At 44.3% G+C, this 17,338-nt stretch overlaps 1 protein-coding gene across 3 annotated transcripts in view; it reads left to right on the plus strand.

Moving 5' to 3' along the window:
• EVC2 (EvC ciliary complex subunit 2) overlaps window positions 1-17,338 on the plus strand; it is a 165,045-nt gene that overhangs the window by 75,249 nt on the left and 72,458 nt on the right. For all 3 annotated transcript variants that reach the window (XM_070791783.1, XM_070791781.1, XM_070791782.1), the window contains exon 10: window positions 14,336-14,660. In XM_070791783.1, the coding sequence (XP_070647884.1) occupies window positions 14,336-14,660 (325 nt within the window). The remainder of the gene's footprint in view (window positions 1-14,335; window positions 14,661-17,338) is intronic.

Genomic DNA, 17,338 nt, shown 5'->3' on the forward strand with positions numbered 1-17,338 from the left:
GTGAATGGCTTCTGACAAGATAACCCAAGTCTAGGCTGTTCCTAGGTTTCTGGAAGGATCAAGTTCACCTAGAGCATCAGATGACCAAGCATCTTGCTACCCAGGCCAACTGAATTGGAAGCGGCCCTGTCCTCATGCCTGTGCTTTGCTACGGGGTCCCATAAGGACCCAACAAGCCACAGAGGGATTTTCATAGCCTGGCAGGCTACAGTGAGGCTGCTGCCAAGCAGAGCAGCAGCAACGCCAGTCTGGTTGCCATGGTGACCCTCACTCGTCTCCCCAGCTAGGTGACAGTTTGTTGGAGAATGTGTGTCCAGCAAGCTCCTCTCAGCAAGTGTTTACCAAGCTCCCACTGAGTGCTTGGCACCAAGCTGAATGAGGTGTTGGAGAGGAAGCCAAGCCAAGGGAGGACCCAAGATGCAACCATCCACAGGGTGAATCATCTCACACAGATAGATACAGCACAAGGAGAAGGCGCAGGCTGGGAAGGTCATTGAATTGCACCCTCCACCCCATCCCCACCACAGTGTCTCTGCTGTGTGCAGGTAGTTATAAATGGTCCATTTAACCTGGGCTTCCCTGGTGGCTCAGATGGTAAAGAATCCACCTGCAGTGGGGGAGACCTGGGTTTGATCCCTGGGTTGGGAAGATCTCCTGGAGAAGGGAAAGGCTACCCACTCCAGTATTCTGGCTTGGAGAATTCCATGGACAGAGGAGCCTGGCAGGCTATACAGTCCGTGGGATCACAAAGTCAGGCACGACTGAGCGACTATCACACTTCGCTAACCTCTGCAAGATGTGATGGGTATGCTCTCTGACTCAGCATCTCACCTTCTCCACCCGACTCCTTCCAGACCACGAGGTTCATGCATCCTCTTAGGAATTTATTAGACATAAAAGGAATCATCTCAACAGTTGGGCGTGTCTGAATGGTCAGTAATGAACTCCCGTCTCCCACCACCTTGAGTTCCAAACCAGTTGGAAAATAAGACATACCTCAGGCATGTTGTCCAGCCCAGCCACAAAAATCACCCTTTTATTACTTAGAAAACCTAGGTTGGAGGATGTGGCTTTTAGCTGGAGGCATAACCACCCCCGCAGTTGGACTCTCTCCACAACTGACTTCAGGGGATTCCTGCTCCAATTTTCCTTCACTTCCCTTGTGGAAGGATCACGGACAGAGGTGAGACACACACGGCCCCTCCCCAGCACTGGCCATTTCCATCAGTCAGCTTCAGTGATGGGACTTTGTGCTTTTGGCTGGTAGGGCCAGCTGTGCTGAGGGTGGTGGTGCTTCTCACAGACCCTTGGGGTCCTGTCCCGGGCCACCGTCTGCATGTCACCATCCACATTGGTCTGGCACCAGCCTCAGAGAGCAGCCAGAAAAGAGGGTGTCAGAAGCAACCCAGAAACTCATTCTGTCCCACAGAGATACATCATCCCAGACTCTGATAATACCCATGTTTGCTTTTTCTTTTTCTGTTTCTTTACTTGATTTTTTGAAGTCACTAATGAACATGGCACAGAATTAGAATGACAGAAAAGGCCGTACTGTGAAAACCAAATTATTGTCTCATCGCCTGCACAGTGTTGTCATCCCCAAAGGCAAAGGCAATGTCATGTACCCTTTAGAGATGGTCCATGACTGTATGGATATTTACACAGACACGCCTTTATTAAAATGCAAAATGATCACATACTTTACCCACTGTTTTGCTCCCTTTTCTCTTACTTTGCAGCGATCTTGGAGATTGTTGATTATCTATACCTACAGAACAACACTGCTCTTTTAAGTGGGTGCATAGTTTTCCAGCAATAGTAATGACAACTGAATTTTTAAAGAATTTAATGTGAATGAAACACAGACCTGGTTGTTTTATTGACGTGGACATATTTAATATTTTCTCTTCAGAGTAGGCTCTGAGCTGAGTGCTGTTTACAGATGAGGAAACTAAAGCACAGAGGGTTTAAGTCGCTTGCCAGGGTCACAAGGCAAGTAGGAGCTGCAGTCAGGATGTGGGTTCAGAGCTCATGGTCCTAACCACTGTACCTCCCAGCCACCCACTGAAGAATATGTGGTTGGATGCAACCATGTTTCCTCTTGGTCAGCACTGCAGTGCTTGTCTGGGCACAGACGTGCAAGGCCACCCGTAGTGTGACTTTTTCAAAGGCGAATTGCTGCATTAGTGTGCATTTTAAAAAATATAGGTATTGTCCAGTTGCCCACCATAGAGGCTGGACCAGTTTGCCATCCCCAGTGTTTGACAGCATAACCTAGTCATAGTTAGTCAGTGTTAGTCACTCAGTTGTGTCCAACTCTTTTTGACCCCGTGGACTGTAGCCCACCAGGCCCCTCTGTCTGTGGAATTCTCCAGGCAAGAATACTGGAGTGGGTTGCCCTTCCTTTCTCTAGGGGATCTTTCCGACCCAGGGATTGAACCCAGGTCTCCCACATTGCAGGCAGATTCTTTACCGTCCGAGCTACCAGGGAAGTTCTAACCTAGTCAGAGGGGTGGGTGATCTTTGTACCTGTGCTGATCTAATAGGAAACCATGGCACCTCCTGAGAGCTTTAATTCTGCACTTTGCTTATATTGTGTAAGGTCAGACGACTTTTCCTATGTTGAAGGTGTAGTCGTGTTTCCTTGTCTGGTTAGCAGAGGAAGTGGCTTGGGCTTAGCACTGAGCTGCTTGAGCTGCAGTGCTCTTCCCAACTCTTGGCTCCATCACTTAATCACTTGATGGCCTTGGTCAAAACCCTGTGTGTCACTTTCTTCATCTGAGCATGAGGATGGATGGTGATGATGCCCACGCCATGGGAGGTAAGCATTTAATGAACTCACGCTCACCCAGACGTTAGCGTGCCTGGCTACGGTAAGTGATTCATATCTTTCCAGTCACTTTAGCTTTTGGCTGTATTCTGCCCACTGAATCTCATGGTTTCTTTCTATGGCACAGCTTCATAGGTTTTGCAGAAATGGACACACGTTTCTTGGTGACTCCCAACTCCTTATTCATTCCTCTGTCCACGTGTGCCATGCAGTTGTTCAGTCTGCATTAGGTGGCAAGGGGCTGGAAATGCAAGGGTAAGCCTAACAGGCAGGGTGCTGGCCCCTGGGGCTTATAGTCTAGTGAGGAAGACAGGCATTCATCAGAGAATCACATGGGAAAATATGTGATTCCACACCATGCTGGGCTTCTCTGGTGGCTCAGATAGTAAAGAGTCTGCTTGCAATATGGGAGAACTGGGTTCGATCCCTGGGTCAGGAAGATCCCCTGGAGAAGGAAATGGCAACCCACTCTAGTATTCTTGCCTGGAGAACTCCATGAACAGGGGAGCCTGGCAGTCTACAGTCCATGGGGTCACAAATAGTTGGACATGACCGAGTGACTAACACACACACACACACACACACGGGTGCTAGGCACCATGAAACTTCATCTTGTCTTTAGCACGTGTCTGCCCTATAACCAGCACCAGTCTTGAGACGTGGAAAAGTCATCCCAAGTGCTCAGTAAATGTTGCTACATGAGTGAATAAGAATGTGATTAATACTGTGGTTGCATCCAGTGCTCGTAAAGTGAAAAGTCATAAACTCTGTGTAAGTGTGAGGATAAAGAGCCTAGAGGTTTGTTCACCTCCTGAAACTGTGGTGCTTGAGCTCATGAGGGGTTGAATGTTCCCTGGGGCTCCCAGAATCAGGCACCTTGGAGGTGGTCCTCATGAAATGTCATGATGTGGTGAAGATTAAATGAGCCACAAAGGTAAGTTTTATTTGTATGCATCAATGGATGGGAAAATAAGCTTTTCTTGGTTATGTAAGAGCACATCCTTGTACACTAGTGAAAGGACAAATGTGGCATGAAAATTGTTTGCACAAATTGCTGATCATCTCTTAGCTAACTTCAAGTATAAAGCGATTTTTACTTTCCTGGGAAAATAGAATCTTAGAGTCTGGATGCTGCAGAGGATCTTAGAGGCCTAAATTCTTGGCCAGAGAAAAAGTATTGTTACAAGAAGTTGGGTTCAGCTATTCGCCATTTGAAAGCTGATGCTTGAGAGGCACAGTTGGTGGAAAGTTTCATTTATCTTGCAGGTGGGCAACAGAAGGAGAAGGCATACTCATGTCCAAAGACCAAATTCCCACTGCCAGTCAGAGGGCATGAGTTTTTAAAGGGAATCTTCAGAGGAGTATACGTGGATGGAGGGGGCAACATGCAGAAACAGCACGATCAGCTGACAGTCATCTGGAAATTGGTCATGATCAGTGGTCTCATCAGTGGTCGTCTTGATGGTTTTGAGCACAGTTAATCTTCAGTTCTGGGGTCAGTTTGCTCCCATTTATTTATCTTGATCCAGATTTCTGGCCTCCAGAGCTGTGACCCAAGGCATTTCTGTTGTCCTGAGCCTGCCTGGTTCCTAAGATTCTGTTATAGCCGCTCCAGGAAATCAGAGTCATGCATGTCAGTTTGGGCAGCTTGTAGTTCTCAAAAGGCCTTTCTCATCTTTAACCAGGAATTCTCATCCGGGGTCCCATGGGAGGAAACAAACAGCCCAGGGAATTGTGGGTGTCATCCTGACATGGCCTCTCCTCAGGGGCCTTCACCTGTCCCTTCCAGAGCTCTCCCCCATGTCCATCTCAGCTTCACTGTCTGAGTCCTGGCCTGGTTTTCACCGGCTGCCTGCACTCAACCTCACATCCAGGGCCTTCAGTCCATTCTTTTCAGTGACCCTGACTTCACTGGCCTCCCATTGCTCTTGGTAAAACCCTGTCATATACCCATGACTGGAGATAGTTGGTATGCATGTGGTCACCATCCCCAGATACCTCTGAGGTCACCAGGAAGACGGCAGAACCTGGAACGATGGAAACTTTAGGAAGGTGGCTCTCAGAGGGTTACAAAGTGGACCTTTCTGACCGAGCTCTCCCGCAATGGACAGCTGCCTGAAAGAGCATTTAACGCCCCTCCCGTGTGTGGGCAGAGTGGAGGCTGGGGAACTCCAGCGGGAAAGCATTGAGGAAACCTGGGTATTGGTTGGAATGATGACTTAGCTGAAATCCAAGGTTGATCTCATTTCTAAAGCCATCTTTAAACGTTCCGTCTTGCAGTTCCTTTCCTGTCACCATCATCTAATCTCCAGGTACAGCAAAATCTAATTTTCCAAAAAAGAATTCATATGCAATCCGCCTGTTTATCACTCGTCTCTCTACCTCTCTATCTATCTATCTGCTTATGTTCTCTTCACATTTTCCTTTCTTTGCCATAAAGAATGACACCAAGGAAGACTCTGACAGCCATAACCATAGCAACAACAACGTGAAGGAACATTTTCCAGCATCTGTTTTGTGCCGGGTGCTGGCTCAGGACTTTGTGCATGTCAGTGTGAGGCAGTGGGGCAGAGCGTAGAGCCTGGACTCTAGTCGCATGGCATGGCTTCAGATGTCACTTCTGCCACCTGATAATGATGTGACTTTCAACAAGATTGTTTACGTTTTCTGCATCTCAATTTCTTCACCTACCTTACAAGGTCATCATGGGCATTAAATGGTTTGATATCCGTCAAGCTATTAAAACAAAGCCTGTGCATAAAAGTCACTATTAATCATCTCAGTGATCTTCATTAAAAAAAATTTTTATTGAAGTGTAGTTGTTAATTTACAATGTTGTGTTAATTTCTGCTGCATAACAAAGCAATTTAGTTATATATACCTATATATGTGTACACATTCTTCTTCATATTCTTTTCTATTATGGTTTATTACAGGACATTGAATAGAATTCCCTGTGCTATACAGTAGGACCTTGTTGTTTATCCCTCCTATATATAATAATTGGGGCTTCTCAGGTGATGCTAGTAGTAAAGAACCTGCCTGCCAATTCGGGAGATGCAGTTCAATCCCTGAATCAGGAAGATCCCTGGAGGAGGGCATGGTAACCCACTCTAGTACTCTCACCTGGGGAATCCCCTGGACATAGGAGCCTGGTAGACTACAGTCCATGGGGTCGCAAAGAGCTGGACTTGACTGAAGCGACTTAACATGCATATATAATAATTTGGCTTCCCGGGTGGCTCAGTGGTAAAGAATCTGCCTGCCAAGCAGGAGACACGCAGGAGATGTGTCCACTCAGTCCATGGAGTCCCAGTGAGTCAGACGCAGCTTAGCATAAACAACAAACAGCAACATATAATAATTTGCATCTGCTGGCCCCGGTCCTTCCCCCAACACTCCTCTCCTTTGACCACAAGTCTGTTCGCTATGTCTGTGAGTCTGTTTCTATTTCATAGATAAGGTCATTTGTGTCTCAGTGACCTTCATTTGACAGGGGTGATAATTTTCTCACTTAACCAACTGGGAAACCAGGCTCAGAGACATAAAGTAACTCACCTGAATCACCCAGGGCTTAACAGGGGGAGGGAGAAGCTGAGACTAGAAGCTGAACTGGTGTGACTCCCAAGCTCATGATGTTTTCAGATATAATGAAACATCATCTCCTGAGAAACGGGCAAGTGGAGAGAGGAACCCTCCCTTCTCTTTTTCGCCTCTTCCTAAGCTGTCCTGTTGGGGTCTGACCGACAAGGGGAGGTGGGAATGGGGAGTGGGCAGCAGGCAGTGATATGGAAACGCCAGGATGAAAAGATGAACCTCTGTCTACATCTGTGCTTCCTTTGAGGAGCAGCTCAAGGCTGGAGAGAGAGGGCCCAGTGTGACTTCTAAACCAAGAGATCTTTAAGAGGAAAAGGTCAAGGACAAGGACACAGACTGCTGACATTAACTCTGATCACAATCTATTTGAGTTTATACCAAACTAAAAAAGTGAGTGTGAGAGTGAGTGAACGTGAGTGAGTGAGTGAAAGTTGCTCAGTCGTGTCTGACTCTTTGCAACCTCATGGACTGTAGCCCACCAGGCTCCTCTGTCCATGGGATTTCTCAGGCAAGCATACCAGAATGGGTTGCCGTTCCTTCTTCAAAGGATCTTCCCAACCCAGGGATTGAACCTGCATCTCCTGCTTTACAGATGGTTCTTTCCTATCTGAGCCACCAGGCTTAAGGTTTATCATAACTTTACCCAGCGTTTCACTCACACACAGTGATGACTTATTTAACCTGCCATTACAATTTTGACAGTGAGGACTCCCAGGAGGTCTTTTCCCCTAAATATCCATTGTCCAGGCCCTTGAATCCACTGGATATAAATATGATTTATAATCCCTGCATGGAATCTCGCTACAGTAAAATGCCATGGAAATTGGCTCCTATGAGGAAAATTTCAGTGTCACTAATACTCAGTTGGTTTTCATGGGTCTATTATGCTTATTATGCTTACACCAGCCAACTTGAAGACACTGGATTTATACTGTAAAAAACGGCCATGGCCATTTCATTTTCCTTCCTTATGAATTACCTTCCATGTTAATGAGTCCTCTTTCTCATTCAGGAGAACATTTTCTGCATCAAATTTTATCCTAATTTCGTCCTGACACCTTACTTGCCATTTGGTGAGAACTTGATTAATTTTTGTATGAAATAAATAAGGAAAAATACACTCATGTTATTTTCTCTCTTTTATCATCAGTAGCTGATCAAAGTATTTATCTGTTCTTGGATAATTTCAGCTGTGCCATTTCTTTTAGAAAGATGTTGTCATAGACAAGCCCATTCATACATTTTAATGGCTTATATTTATGAAGTGCTTCCTCTGTGCTGGTCATTGTTCTAATTCCCATGTGAAGTCACTCATTTTTAAGAGGGCTATTGCTTGTACAGGGAGTATGTGTAGCAAAACTGGCCTGAGCAAATCCCTCCCCCTCTAAAGTACAGTGACAAGGTGACATTTCTGTGACCTGAGCAAAGGAATGTTCCCTAGGAATTGTGTGTGTGTGCTCAGTCGTGTCCACCTCTTTGCAACCCCATGAACTATAGCCTGCCAGGCTCCTCTGTCCACAGAATTTTCCAGGCAAGAATACTGGAGTGGGTTGCCATTTTCTACTCCAGGGGATTGTCCTAACCCAGGTATCGAACCCTAGTCTCTTGTGTCTCCTGTACTGGCAGGCAGATTTTTTACCACTGTGCCACCTGGGAATCCCAAATGAATGTTCCCTAGGAAAGCAGGTTTAAATCTTGCCAACTCTGCCAACTTTGTGAAGTAGTAGAGAATTTTAAGAATCTCAGTCCAGGCTGTGTAACTTAAAATGTCTTTGTTTCCTGGAAGCATTAGAGAATTTGTGGGGGAGGGTTGGAAAAATATGTGTATTTCACTGTCTAAATAATTGTAAGTGCCATAGTGGGTGATGGGAATTTCACCAGTGGACCCAATCCTATATGCCAACTATACATTCTTAATATGCGTTTTGTTCTTCTGTGCCATTTGGGAAATTAACAGATGATCGCTTCATTAATTGCACGCTATTTTAATTGGTTTAAAGGGACATTTTTCTTTCTTTTGTGGCTTTGGAACACCCTGACAGCTCTTATTGTTGCTGCTTCTGAGCATTTATCCATGGTGATTAACATTAATACTATTAAAACAGAATGTGCCTGTGAACCTGTGTTCCCAGGCAGTCAGAAAGGGTGAGCTGTGAGGACCGACTCTCTTCTGAAGCCAGTTTCCCGGGGGGAGAGAATAGTACAGAATAAGGAAATTCCTGCATATAGAAGCGACACACTGCCAGACTCCGTGCATTTTCTATTTCTTACGTCTTTTAACCATGAACAACCACCTGTGAGGACAGTCCCCGTGAGGTGATGGGGAAACTAAGTCCTGTACCCAGCTTGCTTAAGCTCAGAAGTGGTGTAACAGTGAAGAATATAGGGACATGGCCTCCCTCCTGTTCATTTCGGTCTTCATGTCCCTAGGAAAGCACTTGCAGTTTATCCAACAGGCAGCCACACATACCAGTTTATAAATGAATGAGTGATGGATGGATGGCGACTCTGCTAAGGTGAATGAGTTTCATATCCAGCTGTATTAAATGACCACAAGCTTGGTAGCTTAAAATAACACAAATGTATTGAGTTGGTCAAAATGTTTCCGTAGGCTAGTACAGAAAACTCAAACAAACTTTTTGGCCAACCCAATATTATAATTCTGGAGGTCAAAGTCCAAAATGGGCCTCCCTCGGAAATATCAGGGGCTTCTCTGGTGGCCCAGATAGTAAAAAATCTGCCTGCATTGCAGGAGACCCAGGTTTGACCCCTGGGCCAAGAAGATCCCCTGGAGAAGGGAATGGCTACCCAGTCCAGTATTCTTGCCTGGACAGTTCCATGGACAGGGGATCCTGGTGGGCTACAGTCCATGGGATTGCAAGGAGTCAGAAACGACTGAGCAACTTAACACGTTCATTTTCCCTTTTCAGGAAATATCAAGGTGTCAGCTGTAGGAAGGATCCATTTCCTTCCTGGCTTCCATTTCCTGGCTTTTCCAGCTTCTTGGAGCTGCTCACATTCCTGCCTTGTGGCCCCTTCGTTCATCTTCAAAGCTGACTACCTCATCACTTCTGCCTCTGCTTCTTTCCTCACATCTCCCTCTGATTCCCACTCCTCCTCTGCCTCCCCCTTCCACTTTTAAAGACCTTGTTATCAATTTCTGTTGTAAGGTGGGCTGATTAAACAACCTGAATTCCAATCTGCAGCCTTTACCATATCACCTAACAGATTCATAGCTTCTGGGAATTAGGACTTAAACATCTCTGGGGGTGACATTGTTTTGTCTATCACACAAAGCTTCGTTAAAGGTGTGAAATCGATCTTGCCTGTCTCGTAGAGAAGTCATTTTTCTCTGAACCTGTGAACCACAGTTTGTTTGGCTCCTTGGATGTTTAACCATGCACGCATCACCTGGAGGCATCTCTTTGCTTCTTCCTTGCTTTGTAACCCGCAAAGCGCTCTCTGCCCGTGCCATGTTCAGTAAATACCTGTTGAGGAAATTAAGGAATGAAATGGACGAGCTTTTGTCTAAAATTAGGTTGATTTGGTCTAAAGGACGTAGGAACCATTTTGATCTAAAACGGTAAAATTTGAGCATTAGAAAGAGTGGCTGGACTCTTAAGACTTCCTTAGGCCGCACTCCACCCCTTCTGTGTCACTCAAGGACAGAGCATAGCATTCATGTCCTCTGAGTGCAGCGTTAGACATTCTTCTGTGGGTGCCCTTGTCTCAGGTCACACTGCAGTCTGTACCTATCCTTGAGGTGTTTTCTCCCCAAGTCACACAGCACCGGTGCAAGGAGATTCAGTCCACATCAGGCAAGTGTGGGAGCTTTCTTAACTTAAATGCTTCATACCCCACAGTTGCCAGCATCTTCTGTAGGAACTCATGGGCATAGCTTCCAGCGTTTCACAAGGGAACCTATGCAAGCATGGATCCAAGAATGACCTTATTCAGGAACGTTCAGAGGATGCTTCCCTATTCAGAATGTATGGTTCATTTACAAGTCCTTCCATCCAGATGTAATTTATCAATCAGACATCATTTTTATAATAAGCCATGTCGCCTAGTATCACATTTGATGTTCTTGGCCTTCTGAGGTTTTCAGGTAAAAGTTAGCCAAAGCTCAGGTTCTCAGGGAGTTGGGAAAATTTTTATTAATCTTTTTCTCTCATACCAAAACAAACAAGCAAATAAACCAATATATAGACTCCCAACTCATTTGTCACCATTGGAGGTTGCTATGACACCAAGTCTTTAATTAGCAAAGACTCAAACATCTATCCTAATTATGAGCTTTATGTCAGAGTAACTGCATTGTTGAGGAAAGAAAGTCCTGCTTTTTGAAGAATTACAGCTTAAAAAATATAGAAGAAATGATAGAAACTGTGATTTTTTTTTTTCAACCCCTAATGATGTCATGGATCTAGCTAACAATTACAATGCATACTGAAACCATTAGGTGAAAGGTTAATAGGGAATTTCCTGGTATAGGGATCTTGCTGGCACCACTCAAACCTTTGATCCACCTTTGTATTTTGTAGAGTCATACACCCATAGTGTGACTCTACAGGAAACACATGTTACCACCACTAATGGTACGTTTTCAAAAACAAATTGAATCTGACTCCAGTCAAGACCTTAGATCTAACAGTTTGTGGAAAAACAGAGGACAGAAAAACCATGACACCCTTGGAAGCAATCAGCCAATTCCAGAATGTTGGTGATTCTGCAGGATAAATGACCTGGTTTTCCCAACAAATCAGTGGCATGCAAAGGAAAATGGAAGGGTAGAATGATATAGTCTAAAGAAGACTTAGTCAACATTGTCAGATTTTGTTTGGTTCTTGAATTAGACTTTCCACTATAATTTTTTGGGACACTTGAGGTAGTTAAAATAGTGACTAATGCTAATTATTGGAATTATTGTTAACATTTCAAATATGATAGGGTTAAATGATATTTAATATGATAATGACATCAAGATTTGGTAAAACTGATAAACATAAACATATATATACATATATAGAAATACATATGCACTTATGTGTGTATGTATACATACACATTCACTTTTGTGTATGTGTATTTATAGTGTGTGTGTGTGTGTGTGTGTGTGTGTGTGTGTGCTTAGTCGTTTCTGACTCTTTGCAACTCCACGGACTGTAGCCCGCCAGGCTCCTCTGTCCATAGAACTTTCCAGGCAAGAATACTGAAGTGGGTTGCCATTTCCTCTTCCACAGCCTCTTCCAGACCCAAGGACTAAACCCGTGTCTCCTATGTCTTCTACACTGGCAGGCGAATTCTTTACCCCTGTGCCACCTGGGAAGCCTGTATGCTATGCTAAGTCACTTCAGTCGTGTCTGACTCTGTGCGACCCCATAGACGGCAGCCCACCAGGCTCCCCCATCCCTGGGATTCTCCAGGCAAGAACACTGGAGTGGGCTGCCATTTCCTTCTCCAATGCATGAAAGTGAAAAGTGAAAGTGAAGTCGCTCAATTGTGTCCGACTCTTAGCGACCCCATGGACTGCAGCCTAACAGGCTCCTCCGTCCATGGGATTTTCCAAGCAAGAGTACTGGAGTGGGGTGCCATTGCCTTCTCCAGGGAAGCCTGTATACATGTATATAAACATTATATATATATATATATTCCTGATAGTTAACGATACATACTGAGAAAATTCGAAGTAAAATGAAATATCCTGGTTTGCTTTAAAATGCTCAGACTTTGAATAGAGTAGCTAAAACATGATTGGTAAATACTGACAGTTTTCCAAGTTGAATAATGATTACATTGGGAGTCCTACTATTCTACTTTTAAATGCTTAAAAATATCCATAGTAAAGTGTTCTTCAGTTCAGTTCAGTTCAGTCACTCAGTCGTGTCCAACTCTTTGTGACCCCATGAATCGCAGCATGCCAGGCCTTTCTGTCTATCACCAACTCCCAGAGTTCACTGAGACTCACGTCCATCGAGTCAGTGATGCCATCCAGCCATCTCATCCTCTGTCGTCCCCTTCTCCTCCTGCCCCCAATCCCTCCCAGCATCAGAGTCTTTTCCAATGAGTCAACTCTTCGCGTGAGGTGGCCAAAGTACTGGAGTTTCAGCTTTAGCATCATTCCTTCCAAAGAACACCCAGGGCTGATCTTCTTCAGAATGGACTGGTTGGATCTCCTTGCAGTCCAAGGGACTCTCAAGAGTCTTCTCCAACACCACAGTTCAAAAGCATCAATTCTTCGGTGCTCAGCCTTCTTCACAGTCCAACTCTCACGTCCATACATGACCACTGGAAAAACCATAGCCTTGACTAGACGGACCTTTGTTGGCAAAGTAATGTCTCTGCTTTTGAATATGCTATCTAGGTTGGTCATAACTTTCCTTCCAGGGAGTAAGCATCTTTTAATTTCATGGCTGCAGTCACCATCTGCAGTGATTTTGGAGCCCCCCAAAATAAAGTCTAACGCTGTTTCCACTGTTTCCCCATCTATTTCCCATGAAGTGATGGGACTGGATGCCATGATCTTCGTTTTCTGAATGTTGACTCTTATATTTTACAGTCAGATGCTATTTTCTATCAAATTAGTAAAAATGTTTAAGTAGAGGGACAGGTGAAATAAGGACCCTACTGCGTTGATGGGGAGTTTTTCTGGAAAGTGGTTTTAGCATGATGTCCTAGGAGACTTAAAAATCTTGGTCACATCTGACCCACATTTGATACTCTTTGTGAAAATAATACTGAAGAGATCATCGTGAATACCAAAAACTCTTTACAAAGGATGTTTACTTCAGATTATTTTAGATTTTGAATTTTTCGAGTAACCCAAATGTGCAGCACTAGAAGAATGATTCATTGAATCATGGTACACCGCATCATGAGATATTTTTCAACCATTATGAAAGAAACTTTTGCAGCTTTTAAATACCATTTAAAGATGCCTGCTATAGTAGTAATTGGAAAAAGGACAAACTTGTACTTGGATCTGTGTAACTAAAATATGTGCAGAGAAAAGAAACCGGAAGCAAATACAACAAAATGCTTTCCTTGGTTCTGATTGGGTGGTGGACCTACAGTCAATGAAGTCTTTTTGTGTGTTTTTATTATTTTCCAGATTTTTCTACTGTGAACATAAATTAATTTTGTCCTTTGTATCTTTTAATAGTTTTATAGAGGTATAGCTGAGATACCATAAAATTCAGTCACATTGAAGACAGGCTCATGTATATGTGTATCTTTAGTTGTCACAATCAAGTTTCAGAATCTGAGACCCTGTGAAGTATCTCACAATATTTCCTGAGTAGACTTCATTTTTAGAGCAGTTTTAGATTTACATAAAAACTGAGAAAATAGTACAGAGAGTTTGTACATATCCTGTACGCAGATTCCCCTGTTATTAAAATCTTCCATTCCTACGGCACATTTGTTAAAAATAATGAACCAATAACTTTATTATTAATTAAGCTCTATTTAGATTTCCCTAGTTTTTCATGTCCTTTTTATGTTTCAGGATTCCATACAGGATACCACGTTACATTTAGTTGGCACACCTATAAATTAATTTTTAATTGGAAAAAAGTAAACTTTAATTTTTAAATTCTCCAAATATTTAACCATTTTCTCGTAGTCTTGTTGATGTTGTTGATTTATGGCTTGTTGAGAAAGACCATGTCTTATATTAGTTATATTCCATGTCATTTCCAACATGGTTGGAATTTTATTAAATAAGATTCTGCTACTTTATTCACTGTCGTTTTGTAACTGGTTGGAGTAGAAGAGGAGAAAAGGAGAGAAAAGGAAAAAAGAAAGACCTTGCCCACACATAATTGGAAAACCTCAGCGCTCTGAGGGACCTTTGGTTTCTGTTGCAATTTGATGTAATGGAATTCTCTTGACCTTTGTGTTTCCCAGGTTGGAAATTGCAACCCTAAATCGGGCAGACTCAGATCTGGAAGCTTGTCGAACTCAAATCAGCAAAGATATCATTGCTCTTCTGCTGAAAAATCTGACCAGCAGTGGCCAGCTCTCCCCTCAGGTGGAGAGGAGGATGGGTGCTGTGTTCAAAAAGCAGTTTCTGTTGCTGGAGAAAGAAATTCAAGAGGAGTATGATCGGAAGATGGTGGCTCTGACAGCTGAGTGTGACCTGGAAACAAGAAAGAAGACAGAAAGCCAGTACCAGAGGGAGATGGCAGCCATGGAGGAAGCAGAAGAGGTGCTGAAACGTGTTAGTGAGAGGGTAAGGCAGCTTTGAAAGGGAGGCTTTCTTTTGCCTCCCTCCTTCCTCTTAGGGATTCATCATTTACCCATCCATCCCTTTTATCCATCCATCCATCCATCCATTCTCCCCACCTGCCACCCTTCCATCTATCCCATCTACTCATTCATCCATCCATTTATTCACTCACAGCTCATCCATGCTTCTGTCCATCCAACTCCCAACCTATCCATCCATCCACCTACCACCATTCTATCTACTTGTCCATCTACTTGTCCATCTTGTACATCTTGTACATCTATCTACTTGTACATCTATCTACTTGTACATCTATCTACTTGTCCATCCATCCATCCATCCATCCAACCACCCAGAATTCATTTAGAAAGATTTACTGATCACTTCTGTCTAGGCAGTGAAGGTGCAGAGAACATTGAGACATGGTTCTTGCATTTGAGAAGTTCATAGTCTAATGAAGGATCCTCACGTATAACAAGTGTGACTTCATTCAGCTGTGTTATAATGTTCAAGTGCCGGGGGGGCCATGGGGCAAGTCGAAAGGCTTCATTCTGGGAAAGCATAGCTCAGGGGGCTGTGATGTCAGTGCACGTGTGTCTGTCTGGATTGCACTGTACTGGATCATGGTTCTCTCTCCAGTACGGGCTCTGAACCAGACAAGCCTGGACTCCCCTCTGCTCCTGAAGGCCCTGATTACTTCTGTAAGTCTGTGAATCAAGGCCAAGGGCACCGGCCTCTTCGAGTGGCTGGGAAAAGTAATGCAGGAAAGGAGTCCCTGGGCCTGGGCTACAGAAGGCTCTCCTGCACAGTGCGGGGTCTGGGAGTTCTGATCCGTCAGCCTTCGCAGGGCCGGCCTCTGTTGATCAGAGACCAGCTCTCATTTTTTTAGAGAGTGTCAGTTGCTATCTTGAAAGGAATCATGCCACAGTGTTTTTTCCTCAAGTGTACCAAATCCAGCCTGATTTCTTCCTTCCTTCATGAAAGAGATGGCTGGTTGGCTCCGGTGACTTGAGCCCACATATCCTAATCCATCAGGCGGGAGGAGGGAGTCTAACCTCTACATAGGAACAAGCTTCTCGACTCCTAATGTCCATTCCCCAGACTGGTGGCTGTGCACAGAATTCCCCAGAAGTGAGGAGAGCTCTTGGGGTGATGCCTCCTGGCTCTCACATGGTCACCTGTGGTCAGACCGTGGACAGGGCAGTAAAGAAGAGAGGAGTGATTTACGCTATCTCGCTCCCACCCACTCCCCTGCAACTGGGGTCCCTTAACCTCAACACCCATCTCATTTTAGGGATGAGAAAATAAGTGTGACTTATCTTCTGTTTGGCTCCTGTATGAATTTCCTGCAGCTGCTGTAACAAATGGCCACAGACATAGTGGCTTAGAACAGTTCACAGAAATTCATTCTCTCACAGTTCTGGAGGCCAGAAGTCCAAAATCACGGTGTCAGCTGGACGTGCCCGCTCTGAAATCTCTTGGGGAGAAATCCCACCACCCCTGCCTCTTCCAGCTTCTGGTGGCTCCAGGCATTCCTTGGCTTGTGGCCACAGCCCTCCAATCTTAAGCTCTGTCTTCACATGCCCCTTGACGCTGTCACCTTCTCTTCTGTCTCTTATAAGGACACTCATCTTTTGATATAGGACTCACCCAAATAATCTAGGATGACCTCATGAGATCTTTAAGTACATCTGCAAAGACCCTGCTTTCAAGGACGATCACATTCATCAAGTGCTGGAGTTAGAAGGTGGATGTATCTTTCTAAGGAGGGGGCACGGTTTAGCTCACCGTGGCTCCCCTAGCTGACCACACTCTCTGATCTCCATCCATGACTTTATAGGTCAGGACCGTGTTTCCTTGAGCTCAGCACTTAAAAAGAATGCATCATATACAGTTAGTGATTCAGTCCCAAACAGCCTCATTCTCTCTCTCTCTCTTATTTCCTAAATTTGTTCTAATTTTTTTTCTGATAAAAATAATATGCGTTCAATAAAGAAGGCTTGAGAAGGACTGGAAAGCAGAGATCAGCAAGCTGGGACCCAAGAGTCCAATCCTGCCTGGCCTTTTTCTGTCTGACCCTTGAGAACGGTTTCTTCATTTTTAAAGAATTACAAAAAATAAAAACAAAACAAAAAAGAATATGTGGCAGAGACCAGATGTGTCCTGCAAAGCCTAAAATATTTATCTTGTTCTTTACTGAATGCTTGCCAACTCCAGCTCCACAGCATAAAATGAAGTCCTCCCTTCCAAAAAAAATTGAAACCCACCTGACCACTCAACAGCAGACCAACATTCGTTCAGCCTGTTTGTTAGTTCTACTGTGTCTCAGCCTGGAAATATAGCTATGTTAAAGGGCCCCCACTCCTGTCCTAGGATTTCAGCATAATCCCTTTGCTTTAAATATATTTTCTTACAGAGTGAAGTTTATGCAGTTCACTAACAGTATATCATGCTTGTTTCCACTCACCATCACAGTACAGTTTCTGATTTCATGAAATGCTCTCACGCTTAGTTAGCATTCACTGTGGGCCAAGAATTGGTCTAAGCTCATCACCTGGACCTTCTCTTCAAATATTCACACTCACTCAGGGAGGTGGAAATTGATAGGATCCCATGTTTACAGGTAAGGAATCAGATGCTGTAGGACATGTGGCTGGACCAAGATTCACGCAGGCAGCTCA

This window comes from Bos indicus, chromosome 6, assembly GCF_029378745.1.
Source record: "Bos indicus isolate NIAB-ARS_2022 breed Sahiwal x Tharparkar chromosome 6, NIAB-ARS_B.indTharparkar_mat_pri_1.0, whole genome shotgun sequence".
Lineage (NCBI taxonomy): Eukaryota > Metazoa > Chordata > Mammalia > Artiodactyla > Bovidae > Bos > Bos indicus.